The sequence below is a fragment of the Zeus faber genome (genome assembly GCF_960531495.2).
Source record: "Zeus faber genome assembly, chromosome: 14".
In the NCBI taxonomy this organism is placed as follows: Eukaryota; Metazoa; Chordata; class Actinopteri; order Zeiformes; family Zeidae; genus Zeus; species Zeus faber.
The window spans coordinates 12,483,613-12,503,946 of record NC_137200.1 but is presented as its reverse complement, the minus strand read 5'-3'; the positions used below and the strand labels follow the sequence as shown (position 1 = coordinate 12,503,946).

Genomic DNA, 20,334 nt, shown 5'->3' with positions numbered 1-20,334 from the left:
GCAATGCCAGACATTGTGCACTCTTGTTGTGCAGTTCGACAAAGAAAAATACTTTTAAGGTTTTCCTCTAATAGTTCTCAAAGAAAACAAAAATACGCTGCTCATTACGAGCCAGGATTCTATGCCCTAGAGGTCCCAGTCATTCTTCTCAATCGTCCATCAGTCAGAAAATACATAGTTGCATCTGAAAATTATATCAGTGGTTTGCTCCGTTGGAACTAGTATCCTTTGGTCATCGATCTATAATTTTTAAATGGTACTACCAAATCTCAAAAAAACAACTATACACTACAAGTTACCCATAATCACCAGCCCTCGTTTAGCCATGGAGCATACCACTATGTCCCCAGAGGGGTCACAACTCAGAAAGGGTGTCACTGTCCTGTAAGAGGGGAGAGGGTGGTGGGGTGTCTGCTTCGTCCTCTACACTGCTGAGTGAACTGCAGCTTTCTGCGTCATTCAGAGTAGAGGCATACATCTGCTGTAAAAGTATATCCACGTCCTGCTGTGTTATCTCCTTGCCCTGCTCTTCATCTGTCTCCGTCTCCTCCTCCTCCTCCTCCTCCTCCTCTTGTTCTCCTCCTCCTGCCAGCTCCTTAACCTCCCCCATTTTCCCTTTCTGACCCAGTCTCACGGGGGTGCTAGGTATATGATAGGCGTCCTCCAGGGTGGGTGAGGTGAATGGGGAAAGAGAGAAAGGGATCTTGGGAGACGGGCAAGGATATTGGTATGGAGACAGAGACGGAGAAGTGCCAGTAGAGTTGTTAGGGGAAGGGGAGGGGGAAGGGGAGACCTTGAGAAATCCCCTGGGTGAGAGGGTGGGAGAGGGTTGGAGACTGAAGGTGAGCCGTGGAGAGTGTTGTGTGGTGTCTTGAGCTCCGGTCCCTGTTGCTTCTGCACCAGCCTGTCCCAGTTCCATCTGCATCTGACCCTCCATTTGGTCCTCCCCTCGAATCTGCACTTGGACCTCTGCACAGGCGTCTTGGGGTCCTGGTGTCTGAGGCTTCGCTGCCTGGGATGTTGCGTTGACCTCAGAGGGTTGACACGGGTTGGCTGGGTTCTGAGGCTGGAGTGGGCACGCGTCCCCCCCTGGCTCAACGACTCTGCGTGCCTTGGCTTTACATTTCCCCTTCGCCTTGGGCACCAGGGGGGGTGGAGGAGGCGGGGCCAGAGGGGGGGAGAGCGGGCTGGAGGTCTCTGTGGAAACCCGGATCTTGAAGCTGCGCTTAAACATGCGACGCCTGTGAAGGACGTTCTGGGACTGCAGGAAAAGTGGGTTGACGAAGCAGAGGGCGCCCAGGCTGGAGCCGCAGTTCAGCTCTTTGGGGTTGCGTGTTGTGATCTGGCAAAACTCCTGGAACAGGGTGGGACTGGACTGGTCGGCAGCATCGTCGGTTTGGTCGGCGGGATCATGCTGGGGGACAGAATTAGGTGACGAAGAAGAAGTGCCTATCTGAGCGACAAGAGCCTGTCGGGATGCATCTAAACATTCTGACTTCTTCCCCTTCTTTACTTTCGATGCCTCTCGTGGTCCACGGTAATTCAGCTGGGAACTCCAAAACTCTAGAAAAAAAACAATATCCAGGGTGCATCAAATCAATTACAATCCTTATTAAATTAATTACAAGCCACAGCTGTTTTATGGTTAATCATCTTATGCATCTAAATTATCTAGTATCTGTATTATAATATGGCAGTTAATGCAGTGAGGAGGTATAAAGCCGAGTGTCGGGACAACCTACCAACTCCCATGTGTGATATGGACTCAAGCTGCTTGTGGGACATCGCTTTGGCAATGGCTTCAGGAAGCTCCAGAGGGAACGGTAATACATCTCTGCCAAAAACATCAATTCAAGCAAAAAAAAAAAGTCAAGAAGGTAAAGCATGGTGGAGGGCAGGGAGGAAAGGGGTATTGAAAAGGCGAAGAAGATGAATGGAGCGGAACTATTCAAGGGTGTGTATTGGGAAAGAGAATTTAAAAAAAAAAAAGTGGGATTAGGAAGTGTGTACCTGCTCACACAGTAGAATGCGATGAGCCTTGGGAGGTCTGGAAAGCTGATGGCCGAGGTCTCCAGACAGAAAGCTAGTGGAGTAATGAAATGGTCAAAGATGTGAGGGTGGGTATGTGGTGAGTATAGTAATTGGTAGAATAAAAGAAACACAGCTTATAATTAAGTAGGATAAACTCAACTTTAGTAAAAATAAAAAATAAAAGCAAAAGCCCTACATTCAACATCAAGCTCAACAAATGACATCTCTTTATAGTAAGTTCCCTTCTGGGAAGCAATTTACTGTGGAATACCCAGGCTTCAATAAAAAAATAAAAAAAACATATTTAAGAAGTATTTCATTTCACATGCCAATACCCTAATTCATTCTTCAGGTATGAAACATTAATGTCTGTAAATGTTCTCAAGTAACAAAAGTAAAAAATACTTGGTCAACATCATGGCCCAAATTTTCCGCGCAAGGCCAAATTCAATCCAATGGTTCTGTTATTTTGTGCAGTGCTAAACATAAAATTATTTCGAGTTTTCTTTAAGCCTGAAATCATCCCACATAACATGTTCAACGTCAGGGGCCTTACTAGAGAGCTGCTCTCGGATGCCAAACTGTCGAACGAAGGACGGAACGCAGTCATCCGTCAGACGAACGCACAGCACGTTTCTCCTGGAGGTGCGAGAGTTTCGCACAAGGAAAGTCTGTGGGGCGGACGACATGTGAGTTTGTGTATGTGTGTACATTCCTAAAGTAAGTTCAAGTGGGACATAAACTGATTGATTATTTGAATATCTGTAGTCATGCCAATAATTTTGCATGAATGTATATATGTTTTCTATGTATGTGTGTATGTATGTATATGTTTACTGTATGAATGTATTGTGGCAAACCAGGGGACAGAGCCAAGCCAACCCAGCTCCCAGGGCGAGGTTCAGGTTGGGAGCGGTGATTTGGGAAAGTACTTATAACCGGGTGGAGCCGATGGAAGGCAATTCTCTGAGACCTTTTTGCAAAATTTGCCATCGTTGTTTTTCGGTCTCACAAGAAAAATGTGGCTCAAAAAAAAAAAAAAAAAAAAAGATGTGCCCACACAAACATACTATGTGTCCCACATTTGCTTTGTTGGCATCTGGTCACCCTAATACATGTGCATAGATATGTATCTATGCTTGTATGTTATGCAGGCCCATCTATGTATGTGTGAAACCGACCCCGGGTGGTTCCCGTTGCAGGATGTGCAGAGCAGTGGCGGGGTTGATTGACAGCTGCAGCCAGACGGGCACGGTGAGCAGCAGACGGTCCAATATGCTGACGCTCTTCAGGGAACCCTGTCCCCTCTGGTGCCCCGTCCATTTCGGCTCTGATGGCGGGGCTGGTTCGGGGATATCATACAGAGGCTCCTGTGGCTGCGCCATCTACACGCACGCAGGCACACGCACACACACACACACACACACACACACACACACACACACACACACACACACACACACACACACACACACACACACACACACACACAGCAAGTTTACAAGTGGTGATTAAAGGCTCTTTCCTAGGATGCGCCATCTACACGCACGCAGGCACACACACACACACACACACACACACACACACACACACACACACACACACACACACACACACACACACACACACACACACACACAGCAAGTTTACAAGTGGTGATTAAAGGCTCTTTCCTAGGATAATGCCCAAGATGGTTGGGAAGCCTATGGATCCAAAGCGCGCGGGCGGGCGCGCGCACACACACGCACACACACACACACACACACACACACACACACACACACACACACACACACACACACACACACACACACACACACTTGTGCAACAATAATTCCATGGCCTACGGTGAGGGGGCAAGTCCAGACTCGGTTTAATGCAGCTCTGAGTTTATATATGACGCACATAATCTCTGAAAGTCGAACACAAAACATGAACAACTGCTGATTTGACTGTTGACCGATTAATATAACCACTGTTTGATGTGAGTCGCAACACAATGTCACACGATCAACGCGGGATTAGAAACGTTTTTCAACGCGCCTCGTTGTGCTACAGCGTTGAAGCGAGTTACTCCCTGCACGCAGTGGACCCGCGCGCAGGGCTGACGCTTTCGGTCTAAAATTAAAAAAATAATAATAGATAAATAAATACATTAAGGAGGAAATCCCACTTTCTTCTTACCTCTCCGTCCCGATCCCCTTCCCCCGAGCTCCGGCTCACGAACGCATAACGCAGAGTTGTGCGCTTCCCCACCGACCGCGGCGCTCCCGGAGGCCAAGCCCTCACCCACGCCCCCGTCCTTTCCTCGACGCGTTCCTCCCGCACCTGGAGGCCGTCTCCGTCGGTCCCCGCCGCGGCGTGCGCTCCTCCTCCGTGTCCCACCTGGCGGCTGTTCTGTCCCACCTGACGTTTTTGGTTTTTTTTTTTCTTTCATTTTGGTCTTGTTTTGAGGAAAACAACAACAACAACAACAAAAAAAAACAAAGTCTCGATTTTGGAAATTAAATTAAGATTTTGGATAATGACTGTCATCATTTCTCTACTCCTCTGTTTATCCGATATCTGTCTATTGTTCACAGAACAATCCATACCCAAAGATAATTCAAAATAGCTATCGATAAAGTAAAGTTATACAATACTATAAGCACATATAACCCTCTGGAAAGAGAAATACATATATAAAAATATATACATATAGAATTTACAAAATGTATTGGTTAATTATGGATGAGTAGATCTAAATCATTATGACGTCATTACTATGTTATTACAGAGTAGATATCTCGAATTCTATTCTTCCTCCAATAACTGAATAACTCTATCCCGAGACACACACGGCGCAGCACTGAAGCTTTCCAACCTGTTTGTATTTCATTTTATTTCATTAACAAAAAGGATCATGTAGAAACAGCCAGGTAAAACGAGAGCAGCACATACAGACCCAATGTAAATGGCAGCGTTTGGAATTAACCCAACGGTCTTGGCAGAAATTAAATATCAGTAATAAGTATGCTTTAATTAGTGTGTAATCCCATGAAAATTTGAATGGTTGTGTTTTCGTTACCTTACAATGAGCCCCTAACTACACAGTGAGCGGGTACGAGTCCACGGAGGCCGCCATGTTGCACCGCCATGTTTCTACAGTAGCCCAGAGACTAGAAACCAAACACTGGCTTTTTTTGTATTGAACACACCTTTGAGGAAAATACAAACAAGACTTTGTAGAGAATATGTACATATGATATAATACAATATAAATGTTTTCAAAGAAATGAAAACAAAATACAGTTTGGGGGATACATATGAACTCTAAAAATAAATATATAAACAGTCATTTCTTAGTCACTAGGCAGAATCACAAGCCAGTGTATCATCAATCAATATCATCAATCAATGCCGGTCCCAAGCTCGGATGAATAGAGACGGTATCTGGCGTAAAAACCATGCCGAATCAAACATGCGTACAACAAATCTAATTTCCATACCAGATCGGTCGAGGCCCGGGTTAGCCATAAGGGTGCCAGCGTAAATTGTGCAACTGTCGGTTTGAAGAAGAAGAAGAAGGGGAAGGCGTGTCTGGAGACAGCAGGAGAGGAAGAAGGGTAGGAGAGTAGAGTTGAGAGTAGGAACTTTGAACGTTGGCACTATGAAGGGTAAAGAGAGAGCGCTGGCTGACATGATGGAGAGAAGGAAGGTAGATGTACTATGTGTACAAAGAGACCAGGTGGAAGGGGAGTAAGGCCAGTTGTATCGGAGCCGGGTACAAAGTGTTCTACCATGGAGTGGACGGCAGGAGAAATGGGGTAGTGATAGTCTTGAAGGAAGAATATGTCAAGAGTGTTTGGAGGTGACGAGAGGGTCGGACTGAGTGATGAGCATGAAGCTGGAAAATGGTGGGGTGATAATGAATGTGGTCAGTGCATATGCTCCCCAAGTTGGGTGTGAGATGGAAGAGAAATAAAAATTCTTTAGTGAGTTGGATGTAGTGTTGGAGAGCATCCCCAAGGGAGAGAGCGTGGTCATTGGAGCAGATCTCAATAGGCATGTTGGTGAAGGGATCAGAGGCATAGGTGATGAGAAGGTGACGGGTAGGTATGGCGTCAAGGAGAGGAATGTGGAAGGACAGATGGTGGTAGACTTCGCCAAAAGGATGGAATTAGCTGTTGTGAATACGTATTTCAAGAAGGGGGAGGAACACAGGGTGGCAAACAATAGTGGAGGAAGGTGCACACAGGTGGACTACATCTTATGCAGGAGGTGCAATCTGAAAGAGATTAGTGACTGCAAAGTGTTGGTAGGGGCGTGTGTTGCTAGGCAGCATCGCAAAGGCAAAGGAAAAGACATACGACGAGTTGTACGAGAGGTTGGACAGTAAGGAAGGAGTAAAGGACTTGTACCGATTGGCAAGACGAAGGGACCAAGCTGGAAAGGATGTACAGCAGGTTAGGGTGATGAAGGATAATGATGGGAATGTGCTGTCTAGTGAGGACAGTGTGTTGAGAAGGTGGAAGGAGTACTTTGAGGAGTTGATGAATGAAGAAAATGAGAGGGAGAGAAAGAGTGGATGATGTGGGGATAGTGGATCAAGAAGTACAGCAAATTAGCAAGGATGAGGTGAAAACAGCATTAAAGAAGATGAAGAGTGGAAAGGCAGTTGGCCCACATGACATACCTGTGGAAGCATGGAAATGTTTGGGTGAGATGGCAGTGGCCTTCCTAGCGAGATTGCTTAACACCATCTTGGAAAGGGAGAGGATGCCAGAGGAGTGGAGAAGAGATGTATTGGTACCCATCTTCAAGAATAAGGGCGACGTACAGAGCTGTAATAACTACATGCGAATAAAGTTGATCAGCCACAGCATGAAGCTATGGGAAAGGGTAGTGGAGGCTAGGTGAAGAGGAGAGGTGGGGATCAGCGAGCAACAGTATGGTTTCTTGCCAAGAAATATTACTACAGATGCAATGTTTGCTTTATGAATGCTGATAGAAAAGTACATGGAGGGCCAGAGGGAGTTGCACTGTGTCTTTGTGGATTTAGAGAAAGCATACGATAGGGTGCCGAGAGAGGAAGTGTGGTATTGCATCAGGAAGTCGGGGTTGGCAGAGAAGTACGTAAGAGTGGTACAGGATATGTATGAGGGCAGTCAGACAGTAGTAAGGTGTGCAGTTGGCGTGACAAAGGCATTCAAAGTGGAGGTGGGATTGCATCAAGGATCAGCTCTGAGCCCTTTCTTGTTTGCAATGGTGATGGACATGTTAACAGATGAAATCAGGCAGGAGTCTCCGTGGACTATGATGTTCGCGGATGACATTGTTATCTGTAGCGAGAGTAGGGAGCAGGTTGAGGAGAGCCTGTAGAAGTTGAGGCATGCATTAGAGAGAAGAGGAATGAAAGTCAGCGGGAGTAAAACAGAAGACATGTGCCAGAATGGCAGGGAGGGCGGCGAAAAGCTGAGAATGCAAGGAGTGGAGGTGGAGAAGGCGGATGAGTTCAAGTACTTGGGGTCGACCATCCAAAGCAGCGGAGAGTGCGGGGGAGAGGTGGAGAAGAGAGTACAGGCAGGGTGGAGTGGGTGGAGAAGAGTGTCCGGAGTGATCTGTGACAGAAGGGTTCCAGCAAGAGTGAAGGAGAAGGTCTACAGGACGGTAGTGAGATCAGCCATGTTGTACGGTTTAAAGGTGGTGGCATTGACAAAAAGGCAGGTGGCTGAACTGGAGGTGGCAGAGTTGAGGATGTTGAGATTTTCATTGGGAGTGACAAGGATGGACAGGATTAAGAATGAGTACATTAGAGGGACAGCTCAGGTTGGACAATTCGGTGGAAAAGGGAGAGAGGCCAGATTGAGATGGTTTGGACACGCGTGTAGGGGAGATGAGTTACATTGGGAGAAGGATGCTGAGGATGGAGCTGGCAGGCAAGAGGAAAAGAGGAAGGCCAAAGAGAAGGTTTATGGATGTGGTGAGGGAGGACATGCAGGCGGATGGTGTAAGGGAGGAAGACGCGCAGTACAGAAGATATTGGGGGCAAATGATCCGCTGTGGCGACCCCTAATGGGAGCAGCCCAAAGAAGGAGAAGAACGTCTGCTATTCAAGAGCGCCATCATCTGGATTATCGTAATAACAAATTATATATATTTTTATTTGCAAAATACTAACAAACAAGGCACATTTTCATCTCTTATTCAGCAAAAATCTTCTGCCGCAGGTTGAGCGGGGACAAATCCAAATACGCGGTTCAAAAAAAAAGAAGAAGAAGAATAGAAATAAGGTAAAAAAATGAAATTTAAAAAAAAAAGGCTGTCTGAAATGAACCTAAACATTACGAGTCAGGGAAACACAAATGACATCTTTAAACTCAACCTGTCAAACAAACTTCCGGCGGATCCGTGACGTCTCTGGCTCTCGGCGTCCGACGTAAACCCCGAGGCGCTGGGCGCGTTCCAGTCGTCGCGTGGGAAAGCTGTGCGTGGCGGTTCTGAACGGACTTCGTGGGGCGTGTGGCCGCGTCAAGTGCACTTCCGCGCGGGCTCGAAGTCTGAGGCGCACACAGTCGATGTGGCTTTGCTCATACATTCTTTACGAGTGAACGCGCCAATACGCGCCAGTACATTTACATTATGGAATGGGAAGGGTTGGTTCAGTTCTTCTTGCAGACAGCAGGGGTTAAACAAAGGCAATCGGACATTTCTAAAATAATATATTTGAACAAAAAGTCAAATTAAAATGAGAAATATACTGTATATACAAATAGTCGAAAGATACAAAACCGAAATGATCAAATACATAGACATACAATATATAAACGGAATAAACAAAATGCGATTCAATGCAAATGATTGCTATACGGTATAAAATTATAAATGATTGCTATGTACTTACAAAGTAATTACAGGTTAACAATGTTAATGCTTAACATTATATGAATATTAAGAATAACATGTATATATCATATTCATATTGATCATTATTATAATTGATATTGATTTTACTAATAATTAATACTGCACAAGTTGTGTCAGTGTGCGTCCGTCCGTCCGTTTCCACGACGCCCCGCAGTTCCGAGGCCCTCGTCCCCCGGGCCAAGGAGGACTCGTCAGGGGGTGCGATAGAGAGAGGGCGTCACACACACCCTCGCTCTATGACTGTGGTACAATAATAGATAGCGTCGTATTTGACACTTTATTATTATTATTATTATTATTATTATTATTATTATTATTAGGTATTATACATTTTCAAAATAAAATACAATAAATAAAACCACAACCCATTTCTGGGAACTTGGTCAGACCGAGTTGGCAAATAAAAGTAGATGAAAGGATGTAAAAAAGGAAAAGAATAAGTAAATGTCGTTCGAGGTTAATCAAAAAAGCCCGATTTCTTTATTCTGCAAAATCAAAACATACGAACAATATAATGATCCCGAGATGTGAGCGGAGCGGGGAGGTTGTTGTTGGTGGATTTGAATCTTTCTGAATTCCGAGTTCCAACGGAACGCATCAAAATGCGCCCCGTTGAAACTCGGAAAGTCTGTCATTCCGATTCGGCAGTGCCCACACGCTCTCGCATTTCGAACTAAACGTGTTCCACCGAATGCATGAACATAGCGTAAAAAAAAACAACAACAACCACTCCAGATCTAAAATAAACGTGTTTTCAAATAAAATCGGTGCAAAAAAAAAAAAAAAAAAAAGAGAACTTTGTTAACGGTGCGTGAATCCCGGTCCGTTGTCGCGGTGGGGCGCGAACACTCCGATTCTGGATCGGAAATTCAACGTAGCACTTACCCCACCTCCCCGCGCCCAAACCGGAACAGGATATGAGGTCCAGGCTTCGGCACGCATTTGAAGCACCGCGTTCGGTAAGAAATGTGTCGTTTGAGATTGTGACATAACTGCTTCGTTCGCGCTTTAATGGAGAATTAGGAAGCCGTTACAAACCCAAGCCACCCCGGGCGGAGTAGTTACGGGGGGTTTTATCCGTGTGAGGATTCCCCTTTCAGACCACGTTAGCGAAAACCATTACGCTACCGTTAGCGTGCTAAGCTAACACCGCGGCGTTTATGTTATTCAAGATGGCCTTAGCGCTAGCTAGCATTACGACGTGTGGCGTGAGAGTTTAACTTACCAATTTGGTGAGTCCTGCTGAAACTAACAAGGACGGCGAACACATTTTGAAATAATATTAAAGCCTGCGGCGAGCTGACGCTTGTGTTTTTTTTTTTTTTAATATTAATTTTTTACCTCAACTCACATTGAATGTATGTTACCACAATATATATTAACAGATGTTTTTTTTTTACTTCCAAATGAATAGAACATTTTCGAGTTTAATCCTGTATTGTGAACGGTTAAATAACAAACACGATTTTTAAGGAGTAAAAATATATATATGTGGACACGCATTTACGGTTAATTATATTGTTAAAAAAAGTGGCTTCTTTATTCATGTCTAAAGTTGCAAGACTTGGATTGTTGACACGGTATGCGATTCTCAACAATGTCAGGCAGTACAATTAAATAGTCAGTAATATACTGAAGTACTACTCGGAAAATGAATGAACTTTAAACACTTTTTAAAGTCGTTTAAGATCGAGCATATTTTATAGATACATTTTCTATCAACGTATTGCAATGACAATTGAGTCTCACACAAACTGAGTTTCATGTTGACAAGATTTTCGAAAACGCTCAGCAGCCGTCAAGAGTTTGTCAAGTTTCTCATTGAATCATATTTCGCCTCCCATTTACAGACATCAAAATGAGCGGCGAGAGCATAAAGTTGTTTGTGGGAAACCTTCCGTTGGATGCAACTCATGATGAACTCAACAAGCTGTTCGCTCCTTACGGGGAGGTCAATACCTGCTCACTGTTGAGACAGTATGCCTTCGTTACCCTGAAGGGAGACGGTGCGGCAGACAGGTATTTCACGCACCCCTCGTTTTTGTGATGTCACATGGTTGTATTGAGTTTCTGTTTCGTCTTTGTCTTTAATATGTCAGTGACAATTTCATGGTTTGTTTTGTTGGGTCAAAGTAGAAAATCAATTACTGAGGGAAAACTGTCTTCTAAAACTCACGATCTGACTATTGTAGCTGGAATGTATTTCCAAGTACCCTATAGTGTGTGCTCCATACTCAGCTTGAGACATAATGGTGTTTGTGCTTTCCTAGTATATGGTGATTGTCTATATGTATTTTAGGGGGGACGGCTAAAGTGGTGGTCTAACTGGCTAGGCAAGCGCACCATATAGGCAAAATGCTTGCAGCGCTTTCATATCCAGCCTGTGGTCATTTGATGCTTTATGGAAAGTTTCCTTTCTCCAACAGGGCTATACGCCACCTGGATGGCAAAGAATACAGAGGCAGGCCACTGGTGGTGGAGGAATCTCGTGCACGGCCACCAAACTCCACCAAGGTGTTTGTTGGAAACCTGAGTTCAACATGTACAGCAGATGACTTGCATGGACTGTTCCAGGTTTTCGGGAGGGTTCTGGACTGTGACAAAGTCAAAGGTCTGTTGAATTTGCTTATCAACCTACTCCAGTTTAGTTGTTCTTGAAAGAAAACTACATTGTTCTGCTTGATGGCGTATGGTGTATTAATTACCCTTGGATTTCAGTGCAATTATTTTGAAGTAGTTATGATTTTACATGCGTTACATTTAATGGGACAAAAACATCCTAATATCTAAATCTCCTTTGAATCCCCCCCAAATTTCCTTTTCAAATTTCAGCCAGGTTATGCTCCAATGCTGGCTATGCATTTGTGCACATGGAGAGGAAGGAGGAAGCCCTACAAGCCATTGATGCACTCAACGGGACCACCTTTAAGGGCCGTCAGTTGTCTGTTGAGCTGTCCAAGGCCCAGCCCCTGATAAACCAGATCGCCAACATGACCAACCCCATGGGGATTGGAGGAGCAGGTAGTGGAGCGGGAGGAGGACAGGCCCCAAACATTGGCACCATCATCTGGCTGTTATGTCCTGTTTTTCCATTTATTCTAATCGTCTGCTCACCCTTCTCAGGTGCACCCAGAGAGGGTCTTCTCCCCAGACCAGCTCCATCACTAGAGCACCACCAGAGCCAGGCAGCTGTGTTAGCAGCAGCTGCAGCAGCTGCTGCGGGACTACCAATACAAGTCAGTGCCGGTGTTGCAACAGCAAACTCGTTCAAATATTTTTTCCTTTTCCTCTAAAAACATTGAAATGTTTTCACTTGATTGTCTATTACCTATTTAGAGGGTGCTAACTAAAATAAATGTTACTTTTTAAATTGTTTTTAATTACAAGTCTCATATATATTTTTCCCCCTTAACCCCAAATAAGATTAAACAGTACAATTGTGGGGCTTTAATTGGTTCACACATTCATTTGCCATTATTATTTTTTAATCTTTTCTTTTATAAATTCTCTTTTCCCCTGCAGGTTCAGCAGAGCGTACATAACTCATTCTACAACACCACATCCTTTGATCCTACTTATGCTGCTCTTAAGGGCCTCACCTCCGCCAAAGCTGCAGATGGGGTAAACCCCGCTATATACGGGGCTCTGGCTAGCCAGGTATATGGGGCTGTTGCCGACCAGGTTTATGATGACAATCCTAGCACAGTTACCAACACCCAGGAACCGGATCCGGAAGCTGGATCAGACCCAACAGCGATGTTTGAAGCAGCAAGGGCCAAGTTCTTCCAGCAGGGACAGAAGGTCTGTTGACTCGATCTTTATTTGTCATAAATTATCTTTTTATTTATTTATTATTATTATTATTATTTTTTTTAATAATGTAATTTTAATCATATTTATTGGTTATAGGTTCTGGCAGAGCAACAGGCAGGAAGGAAGGTGAGCGGGACCGCCACAACTGAGCGGGATCGCAGCCCTATCAGAGGAAATCGGGCCCCTCTTCTGCCAGATCCTGTACCGGGGTCCCTTGCCCAGGTTCGACCCAAAAGGCGTGCTCTTCTGCCCACCCCGCCCGGTGGTCCAGAGGCCCCACCCGCCACAACCACAGTCGCCGCTGCTGAGGGAGCAGCAGATCCTATTGCTAGGTACAGGTTGTTACTGCAACATGATCTTCAAGTTCAATATAAACCAAATGACAAACCCCCAGTGAAAGGCAGCCTAGGTGAACCAGCATAGCTAGTTGTTGTCAGTAAACTGTCAATATGGATGAACACTCACAAAAATAAATTATCTCAAGTGACCAAGGAAAGAAACAAAACAAATGAATAGATCAGGAGAATGCATACTTTGAAGTAAATATAGTTACCGTCTTAGAGAAAAGATGAGGGCAAACCAGGATGTTGAATTAAAACGTTGCAGCTTTGACTGGAATCCTGGGACTTGCACTGAAGCCAATGTAACCAAACCAGAGGGCATGGTTTTGTTTGGTTTCTACAGCTATTTTAAATTGACTTTGGATCAGTTTACCAACTGTTTGGTGTAGGGCTGTAGATATTCCTCTATAATCCCATTTAAGTTTGTATGCTTTATTTTTAATATTCAAAACTTTAAAGCTCAAATTTAGTAGGGCCTGCAGCAGGGAGTGTTAAAGCACGGTTCCGCAGCTCCAGTCAGTGATCTTTTCTCCAAACAAAGCATATAAAAAATCTAGATGTATTTAATTTACTCCATTTCCTGCTGCTGCTCCGCTACAAAAAATCCCACCTGTGCCCTCATGGTCAAGAGGATAGTCTGTCGGTGATGGTCGGGTTTATTTTCCCACTTTAATCGCCACATCTCTGGAATTACTGGACCTTTTAATCAAAGGTGCAAACCTTTTGCACACAGTGAAATGCCAGAAGAGAGGGAGACGCGCACGTGTTTCCGCCCACATGCGCTACGCATATGTTTTCGGGAATATTTCTCACTGTGTTCACTGTTCAACAAACTGGATAAACTTTGTGAAGTGATTCGCTAGCATTACCCAAGACATATATAATGAATAATTTATTGAGAAAAAATAAATAAACTCTTCTTATTATTATTATTATTATTATTATATATTTTTTAATTTTAAATATTCAAATGCTTTTCGAATTTTGTTCCTGCAGACCTAGTTTGGAGACAGTAGGCTATCTCCAGTAGGCTAGGCAGGGGGGGCATATGATATTTTCCCTGCTTCCCTTTGCTCTCTTTTCATCCGCCGCTCCACCCTTGTTTTCTCCTCAGGTGCTATGCAGAGTACTACCAGCAGATGCAGCAGTACCAGCAATACCAGCAATACCAGCAGCAGTACCAGTATCTCCAGTACGCCTACACCAATCCTCCTCCTCCACCTCCTCCCCCTCCGCCCCCACCCGCTGATGCCACGGCATACTCCCAGACCTCCACCACTGTCCCGGCGCCCCCAGGGACGTACACCGCGTCTACGACGTATGCCCCGCCGGTAAAGTACAACACCTCAGGGGGCTACGGTGCACAGGGGGCCTACGACGTCTCGGGAGGCTACGACACCCCTGTGCCGGGCTACGACGCCTCTGGCGACTATACGGCGACGGGAGCGTACGACACGGCTGGAGCTTACGATGGAGCGTACGGCGCGGCGGGGGCCTACCCGGCACCGGGAAGCTACTCCACATCCAGAGCGTATGAGCAGACACCCGCACACGGGCACTCCCTGCCCCAGCGCCACGAATACCCTTACCTGCACACGCCAGAGCCCCCCTATCGATAGCCCCCCCTCCCATCCCCTCTTCTTTTCCTGTGTGTGTGTGTGTGTGTGTGTGTGTGTGTGTGTGTGTGTGTGTGTGTGTGTGTGTGTGTGTGTGTGTGTGTGTGTGTGTGTGTGTGTGTGTGTGTGTGTGTGTGTGTGTGTGTGTGTGTGTGTGAGAGAGAGAGAGAGCAGGCGCGTGTGAGAGAGAGCAGGCGTGTGTGCATAAGGAAGCAAGGGACAGTCGATGAGAGGTGGGAAGGGATACCAAGTCAGTAGTTTTAGAAATGAGTGATCGTCCTCTACCCAGTCAACACAAGCCTTTTGCTAGTTTGCCTGAGTGATGAGGAAAGTTCTTGGTTTGTTTGGGCAGGTCCTGCTGATTGAAGTTGCTTCAGGGAAGAACAGAAGTCTCCTGACGTGGTTCGTTTTAGGAATATTCAGTAAATATTATTTGGACTAGTCCCTAATGTTTTCTGGGTTCGACGTTCCATTTTGGTAGAGATATCTGCAGCGTATACTTACTCTTAAGTATTCTCTTTTGCTCGCCCGCAGAACATGACAACCTCATATCTGCGAGTGTGTGCAGCGTCAGTACCACAGATTAGTAAAGATCCAAACTTGAGGTGAAATACATTTTGACTGGGAGGGTCATCCAGATTGTGACCTCCATTGTCCTTACCGGTGCCTTTTTACCGCCCTCACCATCCAGATCACGACCACCATCGACTTGAACGTTAGGATGCCTCAACTTGCTCTTGTACATTCCACTCACCCTCGCTGCACCAAACTGGGAATGATCACCTATCGTTCAGAAACCATCCTGACCGCAGCCTAGCAACATGTTGAACCAGAGTTACTGTGCCATGTAGTTCAGGATTTGACTGGTAGCAGATAGTTATTTCAGCCTAGCGAGTTCACAAGCTGTGCCGTCTTTCTTGATGCCCATCACAGTGATATTTTAAATCGTTTGTCTGTGCAGACGGCCAAATGCCAAAGGTAAACATGGCTAGCATGTTGGTTACGAACATTTTGGAGTTGGTTCATTCATAGTTCAGATCAGAATCTAGGAAGGAGTTTCGTGTTTAGTTCACTCCTTTATATATTCCAAGCGTCTCGATAGATTGAAGTTACCTTTCTATGGCTTTAATCAAAAAATAAAAATGTGATGATTTCTCTTAAAAGAAAGTGTAGAGTTGCGTTCCTCTGAACTGCAGTATGCTCACAGCTTACTCTTGATTTATATTATCTTACTTTTCACATCAGGTTTCATATCAAAAATTATTTTGTAAATTGCAAATAAAAATTGGAAGCCACGACAATGAAAGCATTTCAATGTTTGAATGACAATGTTAAAAAAAAATGTAATTGTCTACAAATGTCATGGGTAGTAGGTATTTGATAAGGGAAACATTTTAAGTTATTAGATTTTCAAATTAACATAGCGTTGATCCCCCCCCCCTCCCCCCCACCGAAGGCAACCAATTGGTTACTAAAACAGATGGAATGTTAAGCCACTTTTTTATACCCGGTTGCAATTTGCTGAACATGTATTTTTCTGTTTCCCACACATGTACATAATTAAAAGTGTATTTTAGGAGCGCAATCTGCATTTAGTTAAAGAATGGCCAAGGAAGTGGTGGTAATTGATTGTATTTCTTAAAAGGAATTAACTCTAATTGGCTCTTGTGTCTCTTAATTAATAAGAAATGGCAGACTACATTACAAAATTTGGTAAATGACACACCTGGTGAGGTTTTTTTTTTTTTTTTTTTAATGTCAAATTTCAGGTGAAACAAAGTGTATAAGGCTAGCGAGTGTTTGAAATTCACCACCTTCAAGGGTTAGATATCGTACCACATTTAACATCCCAGTATGCAGTGAGTTTATATTTGGGTGAAATAACCGCCTCACTGCATTTCAGGAGGCTTTTTTTTTTTTTTTTTTTAATGGTCTAAAAGTTGTATGATTGGCGAGGCAGTCATTGACAATTTGAGGTGGGTAGGGCTCCACGGTGTGTATGCAGGTACGTGTTTTCCAGGTTGAAGTTTGTTTGAGGGTCGATAGGTTCTGGAGGCTTTGAGTGGTTGAGCCATATCTAGGTAGTGGTTAGCCTTAAGCTGTCTCGTTAAGGCTACTGGAGTTCCTCACTTGAGCAGCATGAAGTGTTGTGTCGAACCCTCTTTCCCTCCCTCCCTCCACCTCGACTGAAGTTCACAGTTCGCAACACATCGCAAAGCTAACTGACGTTTAGGCTAAGCCGCCCCCCCCCCCCCCAAGTCTAGGCCACTCCCATAGCCATCTACTCTGATACATGTGGATCAGACCCTTATTACCTTCGTGCTTAACCCAAACACGCACACTTGGGTTTGTTTTGGTTTTACCCCTCTCCCCCTCATGGCCATCAGAGTTAGCTGTACCGTGCTAGGTCTAAGCGACACGATGTAAGCGCTCCACACTCTCGACATGTTATTCCACCTGCTCCATGTGAACTGTCAGTTGCATGCCTTGTTGTTGCTGCTGCTCCAGCCACCTTCTTCCTCTCGCTGATTATTGCAGCTAGAGTGGGAGGGAGCCTAACTCGGCCCTAGCCGTGGACGTACGCCACACGCGCCTGTAGCGTGGGACGGGAAAAACAGCAGCGTTAGGCCTGAAACTGCTGTGGACGATGGGGTGTCCCCTCTAAGGTAAACACTCAGACCACACACAGCCCTGTACACGCTCGCCCCCCTCCGAGGACAAACACAACTTACAGACACACGCACACACACGCACACACAGCGTTATCCATACACCCCTAGTTTGTTTGTTTGTTGTTTTTCCTCAGGTTATTGTGCGAACCCCCCCCCCCCCCCCCTTTTCTTCCCCCTTATTTTTCTTCCTTTGTTCCTGATTGCGAGCCTGCATCTCCCCCTCACTCACACATCTGCTCGTACATTCCTGACACACGCACACACACACATTCTTGAGCCTTCTGGGGCCTAAATGGCTGTTGAAGCAGGCTGATTATTGGCAGCACGTACTGTATCTAATGGGCTGTCGCTCAGGAGCACCGGCCAATCAGCCAGAGCCGGGCCTGGGACACTGAGGAGGGATGTTGCAGTTTTTTGTATTTGCGCGCCCGGGGCAATTTTGGGGTGAAGTGCCTTGTTTAAGAGCACACTGGTAGACCCCCCTCCCCCCTTCCCTCGCATCCTCCCCACACATTTCAGTTGAACAACCTGGGTCAGGATCGGTTGCTGGTTCAACACGCAACACCCCCCCCCTCCCCCGCCCGAAGTGTTTTTCACATTCAACCTGTATGAATGACAATGAACACAACTATTATCATTTGTTTAAAATTTAATTTTGTTCTATGCTCTTTAAAGGTTTAATGATCAATAAACTACTTTAAATTTAAACAGCATTTGTGTGTGTTGTGTTGTATAGCTGTGTCGAGATTACAGGTTATTCAGTGAAATTCTATTTAAACTGTCTACTATATAAAACTTTAAACCATATGACTTACAAAATAGACTCTTATTAAAATATTTCCATTCTCCCAATCCCTTTGTCTACATACCACGGAAAAACAATTAGGAAAAAGTTGAGAGTCGAGTTATCAGATGATGTTTTATTCTGTTTTCTTCCAAAAACATCAACCTCTGCGTTTCAAATAAAAACCAATAATTTTATAACAATGCAAACCCATTGTTGATCATATTTCTATCACTTTGATGTAGGAAAAAAGGAAACGAGAAGAACATTATGAGGGGTATGAACCCTCACTCCCAATCTAAGTACAAGACATGTTTATGGACGCCGCCAAGTTTCACGCCCTCGACAAACCATGACGTTTCACAGATGGACGCTAGGCTATTGAACGCACACAAAACTGAGCACAGAGCTCACATGAGGACTAGACTTAGCTCTGTTCAATGAATGGAGGCTTTCAAGTGTGTTGTGAAAATTGCATGTGGAGTTCATGCTTTTTTTTTTTTTTTTTTTTTTCTCTTCACTCACTGGAGAATATGGGAGTGGGGAGTCTTCACTGGATGCTTTGCCTTTACAGCAGAAAGGTCTGGATTAAATAATGACCCAATCGGGTCTCTTCAGGTGGTCTGTGGGGCCCTTTAAGGGTCTAACTATGATGTGGCCTGGACAGAGAGACCACCTGGAGGCCCAAGTAAACCCATCATTTCTTATCTCCTTTAATTCTGAGGTGGGAAAACAAACTGAGGGTGAACAATGTACCCTGGGAATCAGTCTCAGGGTTGAGAATCGTCTGAAATTCTCTCTCTCTCTCGGTCTCTCTCTCGCTCTCTCTCCCTATATATATATATATATATATATATATATATATATATATATATATATATTTCCCTGTTAGAACTTATTTGACAAGTGTTCGAGGTCAAGGTGAAGCTTGGGGAATAAAGGGAACGGTTGTGATTTTTTTTTATTATTATTATTTTTTTTACATTTTGCTTGGAGTCGCAGTTTGTAAATATGCAGCTATTAGAACCTCTTCATTCATTCACCCATTAAAAAAAAGTTATTAATTATAGTCATATAATTTCATTGGAAGGTCATGGAAAAGCAACAACAGTGGGTGAATTTTAGATAACCTACAGCTATAGCCAACATACCAAGAGGGAAAAAAAGAAATTATTATAAGGGTTGCAAGCATTGACATGGTAATACCATGTGTAGATGGAGATATGATCCCCATCTGTGCATGAAGTCTTATCGATAGATGGGTCTAAAACAATGTCACCGCTGTCCTTCGACCTTAGATCCATATCTCGTGCACTGATCTGGTCTTAGCTTTGCCGTCCAATGCCATGTTTCCCTGAACTTGTCTTCAACTAGCCTCGTGTTTGCTTAGATTGCATAAGTCTGGGTAACGTAAGCTTCAGGGAACCGTTTTGGCCCAAGCCTATGTCCAGGGTAGTTGGAAGGTGACAGGGCAGTCCAGTTGATGACAACAGACAGGACAAGACGGGGCAAACACGTTTAACAGCACACCATGTGGACCAGACCAAACATATATTACTGTACTCTGACCTTCAGTCACAACTTTGCAAGATGCTGCCAGCCGAGTACGAAAAAGGAGCAAGCATTCAAACACGTATTGAAAATAGCAACGCTTTAATAAAGAGCGGTTTTACAAGACTGCAATGTCTAGCTAGCTAAGTGATGACTTGCCATTGACATCCAGGGTGTTTTACGAAGATGCAGGTGGGATAACTGTTTGAAGTTTGATGGAGGGACCTACTGGTTGCATTTCTGCATGCAAGGCACCCTTCAAACAGTTAGTTGTGCTACGTCTTGTAAAACAGTTGATTATGAATGTCAATGAACGCTCATGTCAAGAGGTAAGTAAAAAATCTCATGGAGAAATTTCCTAAACATTTCCAAACACACCGGTAAGTGAGAGTTCACAATGGTCATGCTTTTACCGGGCACACAAGCCAATAAAAAGACGACACTTAATCATGCAAATAAAGACAGTTTCCATGTCTGAAAAATAATTGGGGGGGAAAAAATGTCAGAAAAAATTCCTTTTTGAGTTGTGAAATCCATCCATAGTGACCTTGGAATTAGAAGAAGCTGCGCTTTGATGATGACTTTGGTGCAAAAAAAATGTTCCTGTTTGGAAGAGGACA

General features: G+C 44.5%; 2 protein-coding genes across 4 annotated transcripts in view; one reads left to right on the top strand and one right to left on the bottom strand.

Moving 5' to 3' along the window:
* Positions 1-355: 355 nt before the first annotated feature.
* Positions 356-4,391, bottom strand: LOC307239841 (uncharacterized protein; the record flags this gene model as incomplete). Its single annotated transcript, XM_080013421.1, has 6 exons — positions 4,216-4,391; positions 3,213-3,416; positions 2,588-2,702; positions 2,011-2,083; positions 1,743-1,834; positions 356-1,563 (listed from the first exon to the last, which is right to left on the bottom strand). The coding sequence occupies exons 2-6, from the start codon at positions 3,414-3,416 to the stop codon at positions 356-358; spliced, it is 1,692 nt and encodes a 563-aa protein (XP_079869547.1). The 5' UTR covers positions 4,216-4,391.
* A 6,404-nt stretch (positions 4,392-10,795) lies between these two features.
* Positions 10,796-20,334, top strand: part of rbm14a (RNA binding motif protein 14a) — a gene marked incomplete at its 5' end in the record, with an annotated part of 17,300 nt that continues 7,761 nt past the window's right edge. Inside the window, 8 exons of one of the 3 annotated variants that reach the window (XR_013844494.1) lie at positions 10,796-10,956; positions 11,364-11,548; positions 11,770-11,958; positions 12,061-12,173; positions 12,460-12,738; positions 12,847-13,082; positions 14,206-14,622; positions 17,246-17,373. Coding sequence is in view for 2 of the 3 variants with exons in the window: in XM_080013885.1 (XP_079870011.1) it covers positions 10,796-10,956; positions 11,364-11,548; positions 11,770-11,958; positions 12,061-12,173; positions 12,460-12,738; positions 12,847-13,082; positions 14,206-14,710 (1,668 nt within the window). Of the gene's footprint in view, positions 10,957-11,363; positions 11,549-11,769; positions 11,959-12,060; positions 12,174-12,459; positions 12,739-12,846; positions 13,083-14,205; positions 14,770-17,245; positions 18,068-20,334 lie in introns of those variants that run through there. The other 2 variants (XM_080013886.1, XM_080013885.1) reach the window with 2 other exon arrangements.